The sequence below is a fragment of the Falco biarmicus genome, chromosome 3 (genome assembly GCF_023638135.1).
Source record: "Falco biarmicus isolate bFalBia1 chromosome 3, bFalBia1.pri, whole genome shotgun sequence".
In the NCBI taxonomy this organism is placed as follows: Eukaryota; Metazoa; Chordata; class Aves; order Falconiformes; family Falconidae; genus Falco; species Falco biarmicus.
The window spans coordinates 109,690,457-109,713,284 of NC_079290.1; the positions used below are offsets into that span (position 1 = coordinate 109,690,457).

Genomic DNA, 22,828 nt, shown 5'->3' on the forward strand with positions numbered 1-22,828 from the left:
CACTGGGAGTACACTGGGACGTGCGGCGCAGCAGGAACATCGGTAGGTGCCAGCAGGCTGGAATGAGCCCTCGGGAGCCAGCGGTGGAGCAGGACAAGTCAGGACAATCCAGCGGCTGCTTAAATCTGCTCTGAGGTCCTTTTTATCTGCCCAAGATGGTACAAACCGCTTTTGCTCCTGCTGAGCCCAGCCCGGCGGTGGTGGTCGTGGGGAGGGTGCAGCAGCCCAGCTGCAAAACGCTGAAGATGGCAGTGGCGTGGCAACCGTCGGTGCGGTGAAGGCGTGGGTTGGGTGTGAGGTGGATGCCTGCCCCTACAAGGCCCTGAGGGCCCTCCCGACGCCAGGCCCCATTGCCAGAGGTGGGCTCCCTCACGGGCTCTGGGCCTCCCTCACAGCTGCCCTGTCACCCCCAGGGCCGCCAGCCCTCAGCCCCCCTCGTGAGGGGCTGCGGCTCTGCCCCTGCTAGCCGCCCCAGGAGCCTGGGATGTGGCTGGGGGCCGCAGGGCTGGCAGCGGGGCTGCGGGAGAGGTGGCTTTTTTGGGGGGGACGCCCCCCCTGCTCCCGGGCCCGCAGTGGGGTGGGCGCTGCGGCGGCCAGGCTCCGCTTCGCAGGCGAGGGCCTCTCTCACAGCCGAGCGTTGCCGAAGTCTCTCCGGGCCAAGCCGAAGGCACCCGAAGCCGCGGCCTCGCTGCTCCCGAGAGTCTCCGAAAAGGCCCAAGCGCCTCCCGCCTGGGCGGGAATCCCTCCTCCGAGCCTATCCGAAGCTTCCCGAACTCCCTCACGCCCTCGGTCTCCGGAAAGAGACGAAGTTTCCCGAGCGCGAGGGTCACGGGAGGTGCCGGGTTGAGCGGTGGAGGGAAGGGGGAACGCGGGGAGGAGGACGCGTGCGCTCGCGAAGGTCTCCGGAAGAAGCCGAGGTTTCCCGAGCGCCGCTCGCCGGCGAGCGGCTCCGGAAAGAGCCGAAGATTGCCGAGCGCCGGTGGGCCGAGCGGCTCCGGAGCGGCCCGAAGGCGCCCGAGCGTCCGTCCTGCCGGACTGCTGGAGGCGGCCGCAGCGCCATGTTTGATGCTCCGCTACTTCAGTGAGGAAAATCCGCCGGCATCGCCCGAGAGCCGCCACCGCGAAGGGCTCCGCTGCCCCCGGGGAGGGGGACCGAGACCCCCTGCTGCCGGCAGCTCATGAGCAGCGCGGCCTGAGCCGCCTCCCCCCCTCCCCTCCCCGCCGGCCCCTCTCCCGTCCCCTCCCCGCGCCGAGCCCTCCGGGAGGCGCGTTGTCACGGAGACCGGCGCCGGTGCCGGCCCGCCGCGCTGCCCCGGCCGCCGCACCGGCCCCCGGCCCGCTCCCCGGCTCCCCCCCGGCCCCGGCCCCGCTCCCCGCCGGGGGGTGGTGGCTCCGCTTGGCGATGAGTTTACCGCAGAAGGCGGCTTTGAAACCCGGCGCGGCGGCGGCGGCGGGGACCGGCCCCGGGAGCGGGGCGGCGGCGGCAGCGGCGGCGGGGCCGCCTCCCCCCCCGGCTCCCCCTCACCCGGCGGCGGCGCCGGCGCCTCACCCCAACATCAGGGCCTTGCCGCCCCAGCCGCCCCAGCAGTATCCTTTGCCCCGGGGGGGGGGCGACAGCCCCTTCCCACTGCGAGCGGGGCCCGGGGGGGCGAGGGGCCGCGGGGACCCCGCTGGCCCGGGGGGGTGGGGAGGGGGCGCCCCGCGGGGGGTGGCGGTTGGGGCGCCCGCGCCTTTTTGTGGGTTGGGGGCTGGGTGGGGGTGTCTGTGTGGGTCCGTCCCCCCCCTCCCGGTGCACGGTGGGGCTGCACCTGCTGGGGTGGTGTGGGGAGAGGGGGTGCCTCGCCCCCTCCCCCCAGCGGGCTGCTTTGGGGGTTCACCCCCTTCCCCCGGGAAGGCAGAGGGTCCCCGGGCCCCCTTCCCCCCCCCGTGCCACGGTGACCCCCAAGGGTAAACTTTGAATTATAAATCGCTCCTCAGTTTTGCCTCCGGTCCTGCCCAGGTAAGTCCTTTGGTTTGGTTGTTTTTTCCAGGCGAAATGAAACCCAGGGTTGTTTGGTTTGTTGTTTGTGTTTTTTTTTTTTTTTTTTTTTTTCCCCAGCTGGGGCCGATTTTCATGTGATTTATTTATTTTATTTATTTATTTATATATCCCCCACCCCCTTACTTGGCTGGTGGAAATAAATCTCGGGTGGAATGTCGCGCCGAACAGGTTTCTCTGCCAGGCCACGCGTGATGGGCAGGAGAAGGCTCCCGCTCCAGAAAATCCCACCGCCGAAGCGGCCCCGGCCACAAAGAGAGGCCGGCGGTTGCTGCGAATGTTTTTTAAAGGTCTTCGGTTCTCTGCTGCGACTAGGCCCCGAGTCAGGAGGTAAATACTGCAGGGATCAGCAGGATAGTGGGGTGGCCAGCCTGCCTGCCCTCATGGGGTTTTGTCTCCAGCGTCCGACAGCATCCCCTCGGCAAACTGGCTCTTCTCACCGCCCCCCTCCCCATCCTCGAAGTTTTTAGGGGGAACGTGAAGTGAAAAACGTACTGAAGTGCAATATCGCCAGGCTGTGTGATCCAGGAATGGTGTGGCCGTGCTGTGCAGGGAGTGTGTGTTGCTATTTCTCGGTGGCAGCGACTTAGGTTTTAACGTGGAAGTGCGGGGTGGATTTTTGCTGAGGGCTGTTTTGAGCTGTGTGAGGATGCCTGTGCTCTTCAAGAAATGTGTTCCCTGTGTAGAAGCATTTTCTTGCTCTCACTTTCGGTTTTGAGGTGGGAAAACCGAGCTCTGTTATAATCAGTTTAAGTCCATTGTTTTCTTGAGCTTCTGGCAAGAATCATTCTTGCCATGACAACAAATAACGTTGCTTAAATCATGAGACTGTTGACGTTACAGATTTGTTTGGGTCAATAGGAAAACCTCTGAAGACTTTGGGGAGTGCTGTGGAGGGACATACTCTCCGCTGGGTGTTTTTGGCTAGCTTGTGCTATTCTGTAATGCCAGCGTGTGCTTTAGGAAAAAGAGTGTGAAGGTGCTGTCATTAGAAAGCCAGCGGGGCGGTGGTAAGTAAAACTGTTGCTGCTCAGGGGAAATTTGCTCAGTTTTGAGTGATGTGCCAAGTGTTACGGTGGGAATGCTGGCCATTGTGCACCTGCGGAGTCCGTGCTCAGCTGAACTTTCCAGCAAGGTGCTGGTTTGGCTGGAAAAGGGTCTTTTTTTAACGGGGAATGTGACATTTGGGGTGCCTTGACAGTTGAAGGGCTGGTTTGCTGGCTTTGGGATCAGGAGCGTGCGGGGCTTTCCGAAGCACTTTTATTTTCAAGTCATCATTGAAAGCACTGTGGAGGGACACAAATACTTCTCCAGTGTTGTTGAGGGCGATCTTGGTGGTGGTTTGCAAGAGTGGCTGTGCTGTTGTAGCTGAGACAGGAGGATGTCCTTGCTTTTGGTGAGTGTTGTTGCAAAATGCCTTGCATGCGGGAGACGAAGCTTTGGCTTACCTCTGAGTACAGCCTAAAGACAAAAAAAGGCTTGGGAAGGAATGGGTGAGACTCTAAAGGAGGCAGAGATGGTGTGACAGTATATCCCATCACTGGGACCCAACTGGACGCCCAGAGCAAGAAGTATGGAGGAACAGGGAAGCATTAGGTAGATATGACAAGTTGATGGTGGTATAAAGGTGGGGAGGTATATATGATACAGTCTTTATTTTTATTTATAGCCACCCCTGTTTTGAAAACACACTGTGTTTGACTGATACCGCTCCTTAACTTCTAAACTACTAATCTGTGCTCATAATATGTACAGGTACTCTGTTGTTGATACCTTTTGGGTGAACCTTTGGTGTTCAGGTGTCCTGGCTGGTTTTGTCCTCCGCCGAACTTGGGTTTGCTTCCAGGTAGTAAACAAAAGCTGTTACCTTTTCTGAGTGCTGCTGCAGAAGTGAGGCTTGGGGAGCATAGTTCATCTGTGATTTACTGGAGTGCAGAGGGTCATCTGAGTTCAGCCTTATTTTTAGCTCTGTTTGGTTTCTTTTTTTTTTTCTTTTCTTTTTTTTTGTCTGTTTTGATACCACTATTGAGACAGCATTACCCCACAGCAGATGAAGTATAGTTGCAGGTTTCTTCTGGCAACTCAGAGTGAGCAGAGCGCTGTGAGGTCTCCTCCTCACAGCAGTGCAAGGGTTTTATTTGTTGATGTGAAGGATTATTATATGTTAATAGGTAGACTGAGGCTCTGACTTGAGCTTTCTAAACTAGAACAGTTTCCGCATGGTGAACTTTGTGTCTTTGGAAATAAATGTGGTTTTGGTACTTAATGCATCGTGAAATTAAATGGTTATCTGTATAATTGGAAAAAAAAGAAGAATTGGGTGAGTGTGTGCTGTGCAGGAAAAAGAGCATGTGCGTTTGTAGAAAGGTGTTAGCAAGGGAAAAGAAAAACACAGGGGAAGAAGGGATTTAAAAAAACCCTTATTGATGGAAAGCGAAGCTGGAGAGTGATGGATGTGAAGAACAGAAATGTTTTGATGGGAGTTTCACTCTGTTATGTGCTGAATAGGAAGCTGTTGGAGCCGCTGTTACGACAGGACAGAGCTTTGAGAAATTTCCTTAATGTAGTGGCTTCAAGAAGTTAAATTTTCTGTGTAAAAGTAAGATGGGATAACTTTGCGGCTCTGGTGGTGGTGAATATACAATCAAACCTAATTTCAGGCAGAATTTGTGCTCAAAAGTTGTCAGTATGGATAAATCCTCTGTTTGATTCTGACCGTTATTTGGGGGGGATAGGTGAGGGAGGGTGTAACTATGAAATGACACACAGAGGGATGTTATCAAACATAAATCCTAATCTGCCCAGCTTTGCTTTGGCTTTCAGACTACCTCTGAGGAAGAAGTTCCAGATGAAGTCAATTGTTCTGTAGTGAGACTTCTTCCATAAAAATGTAAAATAATGAAGGTACGCTCTGGGCTGCACACTTACTGTAGACCTTTGTGTTTTTAACTTGATGGTACTTCTGATGCGTGTTAAACTACACTGTGTTTCTTTACTCTTTAGCCACTTAAGGGTAAAGTATTTTTTTGTGTGTGTTGTATTAAGCTGCTCTTTAAAAAGTCCCCATGCTGTGAATAAATTTTGTGGATCAATATAATTAGGTCACTGGTTTCTTCACAGCCCCAGCCCAGACATGGGCAAACACTGCGCTATAAGGGACAAACAGATTGATTAATGTTGAACTTGGGTAATGTTGCGTGTCTGCTGACTCTTCAGGGTTAATTTAACACCGTACCTTGGAGCGAGATCAGAGCCATCTTGGGCTCTGGGCTGGTGTCAGTAGGTTTTTGCTTTCTTTTCCAAACTTCCTTGCATTTGGAGGGAGTTCAGCTTCCTGATCGTTGATGGTCTCTGTGCGGGCACCAGCAGACTTGACCTTAATATATCACTGTAGCTGTTTCAGGGGGGGATTGGGTATCTCTGGGCACGGGGGTTTGAATTTCAGGTTATTGCAGCGGGGCAATCGTGTGGCAGGTTCAGGGTGGGTTTCAACAGATGGTCATTTAAAATCTTTCTTTTCTTCTCCCACTTTTAAATCCATTTCTGAGAAGCGGAGAGGAATAGTCAGCCTTTGGGGGGATTTTGCTGTGAAGTACATCTTTGCTGTGCATGGAAACTTGGATTTTGCTAACGTTGCCTCAGTCATTGAGTATCTGTTTTAGTTTTTCCTGAGTTGCTTTAGCTAACTGCTGTAGTTCCTTTCAGAAAGCGGTATGCTGGTTCCTGCTCTGTTGGGTGGCATCTTCTGGATGCGAGCAGCTTCCCAAAAGCCCAGGAGAATGGCAAGAAATACAGGATTGCTTTCAGGAATTTAAGAGACTGTGTGTGAAATGGGGGTGAGTTTCTGGCGGCACTTACCTGGTGTTTGGGTGCAGGCTGAGTTGGAGTAGGCCTGCGTTGGTAATCTTCTAGTTAAATCAAGACTGTTGAGGGGGGTTTGGGTGGAGAGGGCTTTTTGTCTTCCTTTAGTGAACAGAGTTGAGCTGAAGGGGAAAGTTCTCAAGAATTTTTCCGAGGAGAACATCTTTGGTGCGTGCTGAAAGATCAGTGTCTCTGGGTTGCTTTGATACCCTCTGGGAGTTTGGAACCAACTCTGTCTTCCCTCCCTGCTTACTTCCATTACGAGTCACTTTTTTCCAGAGTATGTGATGCTCCGTACTCTCGGGGGTTTATCTGTTGATGACTTTGAAGATGAGTACCCAGGGATTAGAAAGCTGCTTGGGCATAAAAGACAGCTCGAAGAGCTGCGTTGGTGGCTTTTGAGTCAAGTGCTCTGCCTCCCTGCGCAGATCAGCTTTGGTTTCTGGGCAGCTTTGACATTGAACTGTAGCTAAAACAAGAGCGCGGTTGGAAGTCCTCTTCCAGGTGCCAGTGGTGGCTACTCGCAAGGAACCGTGTTTGTAGGGTTATGGTCATGAAAGAGAAGGAGTGGCAAGAGATGGGAAGGAGGGGAGGAACTGGGCTGAGATCAGAGATGTTCCTTTGCTCTCTGTTTTTTTTGAGTTCAGGAGTGAGCTTTCTGAAACCTCAGCAGGATGAAGGGAAAAGAAGGGGCAGTGGTGTTGCCTGAGAAGCGTTTCTGTTTAGGAGTGTCTGAAGCAGTGGAGATCATACATCTCGGGAGGGTATGCAGCGTGAGAGAAGCTTTGAAAACGCAGAGGCTTTCCCTGCCGCTCCATGGTAGTGACTCTTCTGCAGGGGAGGATCGGGCACGGGTTTGTGAGCATATTGCCAAAAACTAAGTGCTTTTAGACCTCTCTGCCATCTCCCCTGTTGATGTTCCCCAGCCTTGGCACATCTTTGCGTTCTTCCAAGCAGAAATAACTTTAATTTATTTAATGACAAAAGCTAATCATGTTATAGCACAGATATGTCACTTTACCAGCTTTGTAAGATTTTTGTGGTGAAATGTCTTGGAGAAAACCGCTCTTCCAAAAATGTGATTTCACCTAACTTATTTTTCCCTTCTTATCTGAGGACATGATTGTGTATGTTCTTTGGCAGAAGTCAGCAGGAGAAACCATTTAAATTTATATGTATTTAATGCGCAGTACTGGTTTTGGAACACAGTTTGTGATTTTATCTATGGGGAAAAGTCGGTGAGAGACTAATAGGAGACTTAGAACAAATGACTTCCCTTTTAGATGTCGGGACACAGAGGGGTTTTCATTTGTGTGTGTGTGTGTTTTGTCCATCATCTTAGGGCTGAAAGGCTTTTTCATGTCATTAGCAAATGTTGGGGTCTGCTGAGCTGGTGCATTTGCTCTGTTTTTGTTTTGTAGTAAGAGTAAGCAGCGAAGATCTCTCTTTAGAAGTCATAGGTAACCTATATTTTCTTTTTTCCCCTAATCCAGCAATTTCAGGGCTAGTCAACTGTCAAGTTTAGTTGTGCGTAAATCCGCTAATATGATTAGAGTTGCTGGAATTTTTACTCTGGGGAATTATAGATGGGTAGTATCACTGTTTTACAGGGATTTCTTTAGTAGGAAACTTTATCTGTGACTTGAATATGTCTGCTAGCAATTGCAAAGGCTTTTCTGGAATTAATGGGGAAGAGAAAACTGGCGTTTGTTATGGGGCGTGAAGATGTGCGTGGAGGATTTGCGTGCCCCATGGTCTGAGGGAACAAATCTAGAATTTTTTGGTTTTTTTTGAGGGAACATCGTTGTCGTGACTTCTCATAGTGCTGTGTTTCACACTTGGTGGTAATTTCAAGAACTTCTCCTATGTACAGCTTTGCTTTCCAAACTGTTGACTTCATTTTGTCTCCCAAATAGGAAATGATGATGTGGAACAGCTGGAAGAAGAAAATAGAATGTGTTCTTAAAAAAGCCAAGGATCAAAAGGAGGAGAGCAAAATAAGCTTTTAGGCTAGTGAAATTTTCTAGTGCATGTTACTCTTATGTTTTATTATATATGTTTGGAAGATGTCCCAGAATGTGTGCTCTCTTTCTGTAGTAGGTGATGGCACGCTGTTGCTGATGGGACTTCAGTCAAATTGCTGCTGGGCATGTAACTAGGTTAATGGGACAGCATTTTTTTTTTTTCTTTCCTGAAAGGAAAATTACGCGCTCTGTATTCTGATTGTACCTTAAGAATTGTTTTTACCTTTGTTTGCCATGTAGTTGTCCGAGGTGGAGAGAAAAGGACAAATTTCCACACACCGAGATTGTATCAGTTTAAATCGGTTCCGTTATCAAAAATAATGTGTTTCTGTTGTTGGTTGTAACACCTTTGTGTATCCTTTATCTGTCTGAGGGTTAAAATATTTCTAGAGCTTTTAACGTGCCTGAAAATAAGCGAAGTGGCTTCTGAAATGTGTGTCTTGAAAGGAAAAATCCAGTCCTTGACCGATACCAATAGCATTCTGCAAAACTGTCGGTAAAGTGTTGAAATGGGTTAGGACTTGTCGAGATGCACGGAGCAGCTGCTCCTTTCCAAGTGGTTGAGCTCAGCAGGAATGAGGCTCATGCTTCAGAGTAAGAGTATCTGCACAGGAATAACTCTGTGGAGTGGGCTTCATGTGGTACGTCCTCAGGGTGGTAGGAAAAGAAATCTTGCTGCTGATCTTTGAGTTTGTTCTTGAGGTTGTGAAAACACAGAGCAAGGAAGAGTTAATGCAGTTAAAGATCTTAAATACAGATTTTCCCAAGTTTGGAAAGCTTTTGGGAGGTGGAAACTAATAAACATTGCACAGATTTTCTCTTTTGGGTTGCCAGATGATGATTGTGTATTTGTTTGTGTTTCAGTTTGATTTACATGTGAGAGTGACTGTGTGTGAGTTACTGAATTACTAAGAGTAGACTGATTTAAATGTCTGCGTTGCTGGTGGCGTCTGAAAATCTGTTTAAACTAATGCTATGGCTGCACTAATGGTAGTCTGAAAAAGAGATTTCCCTCTTTTTCTGTGTTATTAAAAAGTTGTAGAAGTTACTGTGCCTTGAAACTGGCATTTTTCTCATCTTATTCTTTTGCCGCAAAGCAAACATGACAGAAGTCTTCAATCTTTTCAGACAAAGCAGGAGACTCTTCTTATAAGCATCAAAGGGAAAGATGTTTTTTTAGTGATACTACTTACAGTTCTGGTTTTTAAGTCAGCCACTGTCTTTGAAAGGCTCCTACCATGCTGAAGAAAAGGTATGTCTGTAAAAAAAACATAAAAAAATTAAAATGTGCTTTGCCACTAAGTGGCGAGGCCAAGCTGTTCTGTCCTTGGGCGACCGTGATATCTTTTAGAGAACCATCAAGCCTGATGTGAAATTCAGAACAAAATCTGGTCTGAAAACTTTCTGGAACTTTGGAGTTCTTGTTTGGGGTTATGTAGGCTTTAAAATACTATATTTTTTTCAGGCTTAAAGCTGGATGCTTTGTTTTGCAGCATGCAGCTGATCTCAGTATCCGTATTATATTTGAAAGGGAACTCGGCAGGGTACTACAACTGAGGGTAGATAACCTATACCGCTTATTTAAATTCTTGACTTCCACCCCAAAGTGTTGCTTTAGCATGCTTGTCGTGACTTTTAATGCGTAGTTCATGGCACATCCCAAGCTCTGGAGGATGCTGGGAAAGGGATTTCAGCAGCTGGTGATTCATGGCCAACTTTAGCATGATGAAGTTGGTGTTGAAGGTTCTTGTGGATGTACTATTCAGCTGGTGAGACATCTTCTGAGTTCAACTGGCTATATCTTAAAAGGCTAGCTTCAGTTTGTGTCACCCCTTCTTACCAGTGCTTATGCAGATATAAATACTAGTTACTGGACAGTCACTCTTCAAATACTTTACTTTTCTGGGCTTTGCATTTTGTATTCTAGATTTGCAAAATGCAAATAATTCAGCTGTCAACCTGTCCAACTTGGGTATTATGTTTTCCTTCAGCGTTGTGTTTTAAAGTGATTTCAAAGTGCTTTTGTGTCTGTCTCTTCAAAAGAAAGAAAGATCTAATTTTTGTTGATATGCAAATATCACAAAGTGTAATTTTCAATGAGCTTAAGCTGTTCAGCTTAATTGTGTTGATTACATTTCCAGAACGCTTTTTTAATGAAAAAAAAAAAAAAGGGTCATCTGCACAAATAAACTATTTCATGTTTAAATATTTAGTTCTGAGGTTGTGCACCAGGTTTAACTTGAAATTATTCCCATTTCCCCACCCCCTCACCACCCCACCACCCCCCCCCCGAAAACGTAACATTTTGTTGTGCTGTCTGTGGCAGCAGTACCTGGTATCGCAGGCATTCACCGAAACAATTGTTGGCGGCACTTGGCATGGTCCCCATCGCTGCTTGCTGAAGCCAAAGCACACTTTATCCACTCAGGCTGACATTAAGATCATTAAATAAATGAATGAATTGTACTGTCACCAAATTCCCATTCTGGCAGCTGAAGAACATGTGAATTTTATAGCTGGGACCTCTGTCCAGAATGTCTTACTGAATGGCCTGGATGTCAGGAGTGGGAACAGTCAGCAAAAAGCTTTCTAGTGAAATGTGTGTGCCTTAATGAGAGTTACGGTGTGGAGCGGTGTAAAAGCCTGAATTACTAGACATCTGATCGTTCGAGATGAGTATTAATCAACCTGTGAAGGGCGTGTAGAAAGAAACTGGAGTGCAGCAATAAAACAAGGGAGCAGGAGGGAACTGAAGAGGAGTGGAGAGCTGTTTCTCCACTGGCAGCGCAGCTCTGTCTTGCTGTTTGAAAGGGGTTTGTTGGGGGAAGAGTGCAGCCAAGCCAGGAAGTGTTGAAAGCCGGGATAACTCTTGGTTTCCATCAGGGAGTTTGAGGTCTCGCTGGTTGAGCTAAAATGCTGAAAGGTCACTCAGGGTTTGGAAGATCTTGGAGAAGTCGGCTAACTTCCATGTCTGGGAGGGGAAGGCTGAAAATCCTTTCTCAGAGGAGGAGAGTTCGCTTATCAGGCTTTGATTGCTTTTTCTTGTGGTGTAGCTCTATCCTCGTTTTTATTATGTTGCACTTAAGATGGTGTTTTTGCTTAGGAATGGGGGACGTAAAAGATCTGTAGCATCCATGCTTGCTTCAGGTGGGTCAGAAGTGTCTCTGAATTGCGAAGGAAAAAACAGAAGTGTGTTTTGACCAGACAATTTGATGAACCGTATAATTTCCTATCTGTAGGCGGCTTGCACTGCAGCCCCAAATAATACCAGAGATGCTCTGCACTAGGGATAACTTAAAATGTTTGATTTGGTCCATTCCTGTTCTGAGGCCTAGCAAAACATCAGCATTTAAGACTATATTCTGTGCTTTCAACTGAAGCAAATAGTTTTCTTAGTCTTCTCTTCCTCCCCTCCCCATACCTTAGTGTTTGTCTTAATTAAGATTAATTTGAGAACAGGCTGCTAAACCAGCATTGATAACCAATGTGGTCCTCGGTGCATCCTTATTCTGGTTGTAACAGAGGATGTCACTCATTGCTGTGGTAGTGATGAAAGCCAAGTGGTTCGGTAATTTTTTTAGGTGTGGAGGTTCATAATCTTTGAAAACCTGCTACAAATACAGCAACATTGTGATTTCTGTGCAGTCTGAAATCAGCAAAATGGGATTTTCTGCTAATTGGAAAGGAGCAGTCCTGCCTGCTGCAGTGTTCAGGGTGTCCTGTTGGTGCGAATAGTCCCGAGCAACCAGAAGGCAGGGACGGGTCCAGAAATTCCCATTTCCTTCCCATCTGGAATGGCACATCAGGTGTACATCTTCACTGACTTCCACCTGCAGTTCAGCTGTGTGGCATTACTTCAGAGGCCACTTTGTACGATAAGGAGACACGTGCTGGGAAATCTTCCGCGATGGCCACGTGCAGCAGATGCAGCCTTCCCTCTGTTTTACCTCTGCGTGGCCCGAATTCAACAGGCAGAGCTAATGACAGTAAACCCATCATTTCTTTACATGAGAAATGCTCTGAGACTAATTCACTGCTCATCTTCAGACTCAGCTGGGATAAATATATTGTTGCTATTACTCTTTTTCTTGAAGCACCCTGTAGAAGTGTGTGTAAAGTATGCAACTGAGAGCCCTTATGGGGAAAAACTGAACATGTGGAGGATTGGACCAAGGAGACCCAGAGCTCCTGTCCAACCTGTATTCCTCTATGAACTGTTTTTTGTGCAGCAGTGTAAGATGCATTGCACTGTCTTCTCTAGATGCCTTCTTTCTCAGGGTTTCATTTTGTATGACATGGGATTTTAACTTGGGAGAAATCATAAGCTCTGCATGTGGCAAGAGAGTACTCAACGATTTCATTTCATTTTGATAAACCACTGAAATAAAGATTATGGGGGGGAAATAGTGAAGCGTTACAAAATCAGGAGTTGAAACGAGCATTAACGCTTTCGAGAAGCATACTTCGAGAATTTGTTGCTCAGCTGATGGAAGGACATTAGTCTGGGTGACAACGCTGCTGTCACCACGATGCTTCCTGACGGATTGACCAGCAAAGCATTACATTTTCCCATGCAGTCACAGCATGAAGTATTAGAGACACGGTAGGAAACGTAGCTGAGTGAATGAGACAGTAAACTACTAGGCTGTTTGATATGCATGCTTATCATACAGATAGAAAGCTTGGCTTGGTAATAAATGGTTACAGCTGTAGGGTCTCAAACCCCCAAGGATGCAAGCAGCGGCCGTCCCTGTAGAGAAGAGGTGTGCGTGGGTTGTAGCCTTGTGAGCTGTAGTAGCTTATTTGTGATTTTAGGGTACAAAGTTTGAGGTAAGTGGGCTGGGGGAGTTCTATGTTAATAGCATGCATAGAAAGATAAAAATAAGCAAGCTGTTCTTTAGTACGTTACAGAAATTCAAACTCTCTGGTGAAAATTGCCATGGATGAGCCCTGTAGTACTTGTGTCTGCGTGGGGAACTTTTTTTCCAGTCATGTAACAACATGCTCCCAGATGCAGATAATTGCTGGTGTTAAAGGGAAGCTGGACATGTTAAGGTTTTATTTTGTGAATTTAGTATGAGGGGAGGTAGCCTGTAATACCTTGGAAAGTTTGGAAGCTTGTTCCAGGCTGTAAGCTGAAAAAAGGCTGAATAAAAGCTTGGTAACCTTTCTGGCAATCAGATAGGTTTCCTCCTGGTCTGCCTTCCTCTGTGTGTCTTCTCAGTTATGTCATCTGGAGCTCTCTGCTTTGTCTGTTTGGACTTTACTGTTCTTAACCAGTTATGTGTTTGCTGGATAAACTCAGTGTAGAAATAACTGTGTGCGTGTTAAGTAACTGTTCTGAAGGGAAAAAAAACCAACCCAACGCACAAAGCAAACAATCCCAATCTTTGCTGGCGAGGCTGTGGGACATAGAGGAATTCCTCTGCCAGCTCAGTGTGTTACCCGGTGTAAGCTGTCCTCCCCCGGCGCACTGACAGCGGCTCCACACTTCACAACCCAGACCTTGGAGCGTGTTTATCAGGTTACCTCAAAGCAGCACGGGAACGGTGGCTAAGCAGGTCAGAGCCTTTCTGCGAGCTGGTATCAGGCCAGAAACTGCTGTTTCAGCTGCTAATCAGGGGACAGAAGTGTGGTAAATTTGGGGGTATTTGTTTTCTTCGAAGTGTGATTCGGTTTATGTGAAGTACTGTGTGTTTTGGATATTGAGGCATGAATTGTTTTCAGTTCAATGATTGAAATACGGGAGTATTTTACAAAAAATGTTGTATCAGCAGTTGCATTGCAGAATGTGAAAGGTAGAGGATGGATATGGCTTTAGCTCTGCTGTCTTGTCTGCAGCATTTTATTAAAAATACTATTTTTTCTGGCAGACTAGAGATGTGCAGGCATCTGATGCAATCTGCTGTGTGGAGGACAGCCGAAGAACCGTACCTGTTTGTTTTGGAATAGACCAAAAGCCAAAGTAACTCCAGAAAGGAGTGGGCTGATGTGTGCCATTTGGCCACATAGGAGATCAAACCCTTGTTCCTCCCATGGCTGTCTCCTCCTGATTGCTCCTTGTGATCTCCACTAAGCTGGCTTGCTTGCAGCCTTGCTTTGTATATTTTTTGTATTGTAAAAAAATATCATTTACCAAGACACTTGCTTAGTCTTTAGTTTTGTATAGCTGCTGCCCAGTGTAAGACTACTACTGTTATTTTTTTGCCTTCAAAATGTGATAAAAGGAAAATATGGTGATGGTCACTGGCTCTGATGTTGCCTGGCATCAGATTTGCCTGTATCACCCTGGCTCTTCCTTGGCTGCTGCTGAGGACTTTTGTGGATGTGGTATTTCTCTTTGGATGCTTGTCTCCTATGAAGGATTCCTGCTTCCCCCCCTCTTCCTTCCACCTTACATTCTTGATTGATGTACTTTCTTCACTCTGAAGAAAGACTTCTCCACATTTGCTGGCTTCTGAACTTCTGCCCATCTGGGATGAGCATCTTCCTTCTTCCCTGGTGGTGGCTGCAATTAGTTTGCTCAGTGTTCTGGCTTGATAAAGTGACCCAGGAATTTTTCCCAGCCCATCTCTTCTACTAACCCTTCAGTTTGCTTCCATCTTTATAAATGTTTTAAATAAGGATCGCTTTACTGAAGCAGGTTAGGGAGGAATCAGATGGTTTTTAAAATGACAGAACTGGGGGGTGGGGGTGGTGAGCTCTGACCGTGGTGGTTATCAGCTGGGGCAGAAATGTCTTCAGCGAGCAGCAGCTGGAGCAGTTTTTTGGCACCATCTTTGCATTCATCGTCTCCAGAGGGAGGTTTGCAGCGTGCAGGGCTGCCTCTAATGTGTGTGCTTGGAGGGGGTCTTGGGAGCTAGCATACCATTTCCCTGCTGAACTGTTCCTTACGTAAATATGTTTTTTAACACTTACCAAAAGCGTGGTAGCCAGAGGCTGGTCTAGAAGAACTTTGTTGAAGAAAGCAGTGTTAAGATATCTCTCTCTTTCAGGCTATGGATTTTTTTTTTCCTTTTGTTGCAGTTAATCACAAAAACAAATGCAGTTAACAGTATCCAAAGGACTTTTTTCTTGCTGCACCATGCTGAGATGCCTTGTTCGAGATGCTTTCTTCCCTCTGAGCTTGGTTCGTTTTTAGATGCTGAAGGGGCATTTTGAGACTTTGTTTTAATTTCACTTTACATCGTGTTTATATGAAACAGACAGAAAAAACCAACTGTTTTGCCAAATATTTTTGGAAAGAACAAGCTTTGTGGATAATAATTTTCATGTTCTACCTGCTCCTTGGTGTGTTAAGGCTGTAGAAGAATCTTCTCTACTCTGAAAAAAGGCTTTGAGAGATTAGCCTTCAAGTAGTCACTTGAGGCGGGTTGATTAAGAAATATACTTGACGTTAGATTTAATCAAGATTTGAATAATGGAGTTAGAATTGACTGTCACTCCTGTAATCCAGTTATTTTTAGATCAGGATCAGGATGTGCCACTCCCCAAGTTGTCTATACCATTGCTTTGAAGGCAGACTGATCAAAATGTCGTTTGACAGAGTGGATCTCCTCCAGTTTTGTGCTTGCTGCTTCATCCCATTAACACATCCCATATTAAACACGTTGTGCCAAAACTCGGCAATTCAGAGCAAAGGAATTCCAGTGCAGTGCTGAGGGTTGCTGACTGAAATACAGCTCAAATATTATGTAAGTAGAAACGTTGTGGTGGTATAGATGGCAGGACTTCAGCTCCTTTTGAATTCAAGAAACCTTTGGTGAGTCACTAAACAGTTCATCACCTTTTAGCTTTTGGAAGTCTTGCAGGAAAAAGGCACAAGTATGAAATACCTTCAGGATGGGGATGAGGTGTACCTAAGCAGGTGCTTTAGATACTGTGGTGTTGGAAAGTCTTTCATGCTTGAAGGTCTAATGGTGCAGGGTGTTGCAAGTCCTGAGACTTGCTGCTGTCCTCAAAGCACGGGAAGCTTGCTGGCCAAATTCTTGCAAGAGCTCACTGAGCATCAGCATACCACTGCTCTCTTTGCCACTGGTTTCGTAGCGTGAGGTCCTGAGCTCTTTACACATGCCAGCTTCAGCTGAGTGCCTTAAGGGGAACAGTATTTGTGAAAATTGAGACCTTAGTCTCACTGCTGAGCGCGAGAAAGCCATCCTTTGCTGTCTTGCAAGGGGTTGTGTCTTGTAGTTGATGTTTGGCTGTGTTATTTCTGTTGCCTCAAGGTGAGAACAAAACTGTTTCTTTGTGGTAGCTTTCTATCTTCAGCTCAGGAAAACAGTAAGTTTTATCTGGATTAAAGCCAGAGAGGTAGCTGTGGACCAGGAGAGGTTTGTGGAGACAGACAAGGCTGTTTGCTGTTCACTGCTGTTCAAGAGAAGCTTGGTTGCAGAGGGGTGAGTGGAGGAAAGTGGGGCTCCCTGCATGGGATGACAAACCTGCATTGTTTGAAAGGAGCTTCCTTGCTTAGTTAACATGCCCTGGCTGCAGAGACAGTCAGCACTTAATTTGCTAAATTCCCTTTAAGAACAGGGAAATCATAACAAAATAGTCTTCCCAGGGACTGAAAGGTGATTGCCCCAAATGTAAAAATCACCTGTATATGCCTGGCAAGTGCTCCACAATCTTGTCCTTTTGGTTGTGTCTGGTAAGAATATCACCTTCCCTGTAGAAACCTTTGGTGTCACTGTGGGCGGAAAAGGCCAAAGCCTGCATGAAGTTCATCTCATGGTACCTTCAAGCAAGGAATTGTTTAACCGTGAGCTGCAATTGTGACTTTTTTGTGCATTATTCCCTGGCAGGGCTTGTCTTTGCCGTGTCCAGGATGTCTGCTTGTAGGTTTTGGTTTTGGGGCTGTTACATCAGCGTAACCACAGTGTAAGAGCAGTCGCTAGTGTGAAGTTGCCCCTGAGAGACCACTCACCTGAGAGGCCTCAAATGCTGCATGTTGTGAGCTTCAGAAGCAGGTAGAATCAGAGGGCAGCTCTCATTTCCCTGTCCATGGGAAAGGAAAGGTTCCTGTGGTCGCTTTGCATGATGCCAGGGGACAGAACAGTATTTTAAGATCATCCCAATCTCAGAGCCACCTCAGGCAGTGGCGAAACGTGATTGAAGTGAAATCAGTGAACTGAGAACAATCTCTATCCCGAAAATGTATGTCATACTCTTTGCAGTTTACAGCTTGGTAAAAGCAAGAAGCATAAAACCAGGAAACCTTTACCGGCAGTACTTTGAAGAGGCTCGTTTGGTTGACGTATGGTTTGGTCGTGTTGCTTGTCCCTTAAAGCCTATTTATATGCTGGGGTGGCGAGGCTGCAGCATTTGTACTGAAAGCAGCAAAGAGCCCCCAGTTGGGATTTAAATCTACCTGGTCTGTGGCGGCTACACTTGGAGCTCTTTTACTAGCCTTAATAAACTTAACGAGGTTCTTTGTCTGGGTTTTCTTAGGTTTTAATTTTTTTCCACATGAATATTCAGGTATAAGAAGCATTGCATAGCTCTCAGGTACCATGTAATAGCGTATGTGAATATAGCTGCTTTTGTTTTTTTTCCTTAGTTGTTGTATTGAGTAACTTATTACAGATTGTTTGGTTTCTAAATGCTGGCATTTCATAACTGCATCTCAAAATGTGCGTTATCTGGATTGTACAAAGCAGAATTAAGTAGAACAAATATTTACATCTTGATTTACCTGAAAACAGAGCGTGCTTTCATGTACATGACATTATTGATGTTCTCCTATCTATGGTGGTGACATTAAAGCTCTGGAGTAAATAGTTTTTATTTAAGTTGCTGCTGGATGCATGCTGCGTTCAGGAATATAAATAAATAAAACTTGCCCTGCTATGTTCTGTTCTTAATCATCAGCGCAGCAGTCTCTAACTTATAGTTGGGAAGGTGAAAGAGAGTTTCCTATTTATATACCATCTCTGTTTCTAATGCCAGAGTTGCAAATGGAAGCCCATGTGATTGCCAATCAGAAATAGATGTGTTACGGACTGTGTTTCTTTTTCTTCTCTATTTCCATGTTTCTTTAGACTTTGGTTTGAACCTTGCATGCTGCAGCAGCTGCTGCCTTCGCTAGAGTTTTAGGCGCACAAAGAATTACCTGAATTTATGCTGCGTAACTATCTTTTGTTGCTCTTTCTGCTTTTTTGTTCTTTCTTGCCTTTGAGGGTATGTCAGTAATTGGACAGCTGGACCCAAGAGCATGTAGCACCCTGGCATTAAAAAAAAAAAAAAAAGGCTGGGGGGCTGGGGGGAAGATGTGGTATGTGGTACAAGAGCATGCTATGAAATCCCACTTCTGCGGCGGCTGCAGACACTTTGCTGTTCATGGTGCAAGGGGGTTTGTGTTTTAAGTTCCTCTTCCCAGCTTTATGAGCTGCCTGCTTGACGTCACCGTTCCCCACCTGCAAAGAAACAAAGGAGGCAAAAAATGTTCCTGCAGTCCAGGAGAGGAGAGCGGCGGGAGCGTGTGTGTGTGTTTCAAATGCCTCTTTGTGCTGCGAGGTGTATGTTCGGCTCCGGGTGCAGCAGGCTGCGTGCTTGGTCCCTTCCAGTGGATTCTCCTTCCAGAGGCGTGCGGGATGCCTGAAGAACAGTAACTTTTTTGCACAGCTGGCTATTTTTAATGAGACCTTCCACCATTTTCCAATGAAGCAACAAATCAGGACTTATAAGAAGATTTTTATCTTAATGGTTAAGAACAGGAGTCCTTTCTGTATTGAAAAACCTGAAAGGAAATAGCATCCTGTGTGAACTGTGGCTCTGTGCATACTTATGTAATGGGCTATCAATCAAATTTAATTAAAACTGTGATTGCGGTGGAGTTTTACTCCCTTTTAGTTAAGCTACGACACGGAGGGGGGGAAGTTTTTATCTTTACAAGCTGTTCTTGCAGAAGTTATTGGTCTGATTGCAATTAAGAAGCCTTTGTTTTTAAGGCAAATAAATTAGTTTGCTTCTTTCTATAAAGAATTGTTGCCCCTTGGTCAACTCCAAAAATAGATGCGGAGTCCACGAAAGTGAAGTGTTTAAATGCAGCAGTATGGGTTAGCTTGTGTGGTGGTGCAAAAAGACAGGATTTGACCAACTTTGCCTTTCATGTGGCTATCTCAAGTAAGGCTGCTGGAGGAAAATGGAGCCCGCCTGCTCAGGTTTCCTTTGAGCGAGGCTGTGTGCATCCTGCGAGCGAAGCATGCGAGAGCTCCTTCTATAGTAGGTTCATTTGGCGATTGCTGTGCTGTCCCCTTTGCATGCTACGGTTAGACGAATAAATGTTAAAGGTGTGGAAATACGCACTTTGTTGTTTTTTCTCACTTAAGTGTTTGCTTTGTATGGTTATGTGCGAGGCTTGCTGCAGAAACCTTTTTGCAGTGATCTTACCAGCATCAAAATCTTGGCTCCTGCAGCGGTCAGGGCTTCAGAAGCAGGGAGAGTTCACACTTTGCTCCTTGGCCACAGGCTCCAGCACGCAGCGAGCACCGAGCACTCAGTGTAGGAGAGATGAGGAGCAAGCCTAGATGTATGTGCGTTCGCTGCTCTTGGTTTTTACAGCAGAGTATTTATGTTCCTTGGGACGTGCAGTTCACAAGAAAGTATGTGATGGCAGCGTCTTAAACCATGTGGAGGGTCTAGCCTTGCAGACACGTGAGTACGCACTCCTGGTGCTTGTGGCTGTGTGGCCGGGGTGAGGAGCTTGTGTGTCTCCCTATTGCAACATGCGGGAGAAGAAATATGCCCCAGCAAGCGTCAGTGTCTTCAAGGCAGCACTCACTGTCATCACCCTGCATGTCAGGCTGGTGGTCATGTGTGTCCATGTTAAATAACACACTAGTATCAACTGGGAGTCTCCTCCTTCAACCTTGGTTAGATGTTGAGCTCTGCTGAGTTTTTACAGTAATGCTAAGAAAATGAGGAAAGGGGCGTTGGGTTTGTTTGGTTAAATCAATATTAAATTTATTTTCTCTTGAACTGTGAAAGGCTTGTGTGCTTTGTAGCATGTTGGGTAATTATCTTGAAATGAGGAGCAGGTCTCTAAATGCAGAGGACCTGGAGAAGGAACACAAACATTTCCTCAGTACCAGGAGTGGAACAATAGCTCATTGTTGGGAGGAAGGGATCGCAGAAAAGCCAGCAGACTTTCAGAAATAGGGGGTTTATTTTCTATAGCTTATTATTTATGTTGCACTTGGAGGCTTTTTTGGGAACTAGATGTCCAGTGCCTGGAATGTGTGTCCCTTGGTCGAGTAAGGTTGGGCGCGAGCAGAGCATGTCCTTTCAGTTGGCGTTTGTTAATAGACAATGCCTGGGTTACGGGCCGCTTGGAAAGCAGCTCTGTGTTCATGCGAGAGTCCCCTCTCTCTCTGCTTTGCAGCTTGGCAGCTGAGGAGACGTCCCCTAAAGAGACAAGACTCTTCTTCCTCCCACCCTCACTTTCTTTCTGCTATATATCGGGCTGTTGAATAGGCTTGCATTGACCAGAAAGACAAAGAAGTCTTTCAGGCTCTAGCTTTAGCCACAGCCAGTGTGCTGTGGGCTTTTGTTAATACTTTCAGTCCCCCCTTTCTCTTTCAGCAGCCCTCACTCTCATTGTTAATACATTTCAGGAGCAGCACTGATATTTCTGAATTGATTTTGTTTGCTCAGTTTGCAGGAAAAGTTGCAGAAAGCTGGGGAGAGAACGTGTTGCCTCTTACGTTCTCCGCAGAGTATTTTCTTTCATGCCTTTAGCAGGGAAAAGTGGATTGTGTAAACAGATCCTGGCAAATCCTTCCAAGAGCAGAACGTGGTTGTGGAACGTTAACGCCTGTGCGGGCTGCGTGCACGCGGAGACTAAATGGCTTGTTTCAGTGCTTGGGAATACTAAATGGCTTTCCCCCGCCCCGGTTGGATTAGTCTCCATGTTGTCCTGTTTAATTTTGTTATTGCATTAGCCAGCTAAAGATGTAAGCGCTTATTAAAACAGCTGTTTCTGCTAAGTGGCAGTATAGAGTTGGAGAGTTTTGTTCAACAGTTGTAAAGTCGTTCAGCATCATCCTAAACTGACTTTAGTTTGTGAGTGGGTATGCGAGGGGCTTTCCTCTTACCGGTAGGTAGAGACGAGAGAAATGAAAGCTCCTTTTCCCAATTCCGTGTTAGTAAATCTGAAAGCTACTGGTAGGTGCTCTCTAATCGTTATGAAACATCAGTATGGGAATTAATTCCTGGAAATAAAATGTTAGGAAGCAGCTGATGGAGAGCGCTGGTGCGTATCAGGCATGCAAAAATAAATGTAAATGCTGCCAGGAGTAAGGATCGAGGTAGAGCAATTGTTTCTTACCGTGAAGCGCAGACAGTGATTTGGGGTGTGTGTGCGCGCTCCAAAATTGAATGTACTGATGGGTGAAACAAACTGGGAGAGCAGGACAGCGATGAATTTGATTGTGCAAATGAAACAGTGTCAGCAATGTCGTTGCAATTGAGAGATGACCACAAAGACTGTCCCAGGGTTTGAAGCACCTTGGCGCACCTTTTTTCTAGAAATAGCTGTTTTTTTCGGTCCTCTAAACCAAATTTCAATGGGATGTAAAGCTGGCTGTTCTTTGGCTAGCATTTCCTAACTGGAGTGTAAATTGTGGGGTTCAGAGAAGTAAGTGAGGCTGTATTTCTGTGCCTTTTGAAGGACAGTGTAATACTGTAGTGAATACGTGACAAGCAGGGAGAAAAATGGCATTCAGACTCGTGGAGGGGCCTGAGCAAGTGGCAGAAGAAATACTTGTCATGAGACACAAGTTATTTTTTCCCTTAATGGAGAATGACTTAAACTTTTTAATAGATGGATGCTGAGCACACTGTTTCAAGCTGGAAAAAAGTAGCCCCAGACATGACTGTTCATCACTCTCTACCAGCCATCGTGTGCCTTGCAGTTAGGAAAGAGCAATTGCCTAACTTTCCCGATGAGAAAGTACCCATGTGTGTATGTTGGTTTTTTTAAAGGACTTGAAGGCTTTAAGTCCCATAGTCTTTAATAAATTAAACCAACTTCAGATAGATACAGCAATACAGGAGAATCTGCCTATGTCGGCGTTTCTTTGCCACCTCTCTGGAGAGGCATGGATCTGTCTGATTGCAGAATACTTGATCATTTTGAGTGTGGATTTTTCAGTGAGGCTTTACTGCGAATTTTTTTGTAGCATTTTCTAAATCGGTGTATACCTACACATGCGAAATAGGAATCAGTGCTTCTCTGCTTGTCTCCTACTTCTTGGCACCACCCCATTATATGGGTTAAAACAGATTTTGAAATACTTTGAAGCCACTCAGTAAAACATGGGTCTGGTTCATGTTGTTGCTCTTGGGGAGGAAGCTCACCGTCATCTCAAATGTAGCTTTGTGTTTGAAAGGCTTCCTTCGTGATATGAATGAAAAAAAAAAGGCAAATATTTCATTAATTGCTCAGAAGGGGTTACTTTAGCCAGGGAAAACTTCACAACTGGTTGGCCACACAAATGCAAACGCTCCTCACGCCTTGGCAAGTGTTGTCTTAATTCTGTTATTCTTGTCAAGGATCTGGTTCTGGTTTTTGGGCAGGGGGGTTAGGTGTGCAAGTGAATGCCTGGGGTAAAATCGCTGTGTGGCAGCATAGCCCAATAGGGGGAGTCTGAACTTTAAATAAAGCCTTGTCTGAATTCCTTCCAATTTCCTGTACAAAGAGATGAGCCTTGCCGCGTGTCTAGAAGGCTAATAAATTTAGGCTCTTGCGGATCAAAGCGGAAATGAATTTGAAGGCCTAGGGGCCTTCACTTTACTTAAAAAGTATGGAATGTGTCCGTGAGACAACACTCAAATTGTCCGTCCTACTTGGTTTTTTCTTTAAGGCCAAAACTTTCCCAACGAAGCAAAAATAAGTTGTTTTCTTTGC

At 46.2% G+C, this 22,828-nt stretch overlaps 1 protein-coding gene across 21 annotated transcripts in view; it reads left to right on the forward strand.

Moving 5' to 3' along the window:
- Nucleotides 1-950: 950 nt before the first annotated feature.
- The window catches only part of EIF4G3 (eukaryotic translation initiation factor 4 gamma 3), a 148,353-nt gene continuing 126,475 nt past the window's right edge, over nt 951-22,828 (forward strand). For 9 of the 21 annotated variants that reach the window (XM_056333781.1, XM_056333794.1, XM_056333792.1 and 6 more), the window contains exon 1: nt 980-1,587. In XM_056333781.1, the coding sequence (XP_056189756.1) occupies nt 1,403-1,587 (185 nt within the window). In that variant the 5' untranslated portion in view covers nt 980-1,402. Of the gene's footprint in view, nt 1,588-22,828 lie in introns of all 21 variants that reach the window. The other 12 variants (XM_056333773.1, XM_056333774.1, XM_056333776.1 and 9 more) reach the window with 5 other exon arrangements.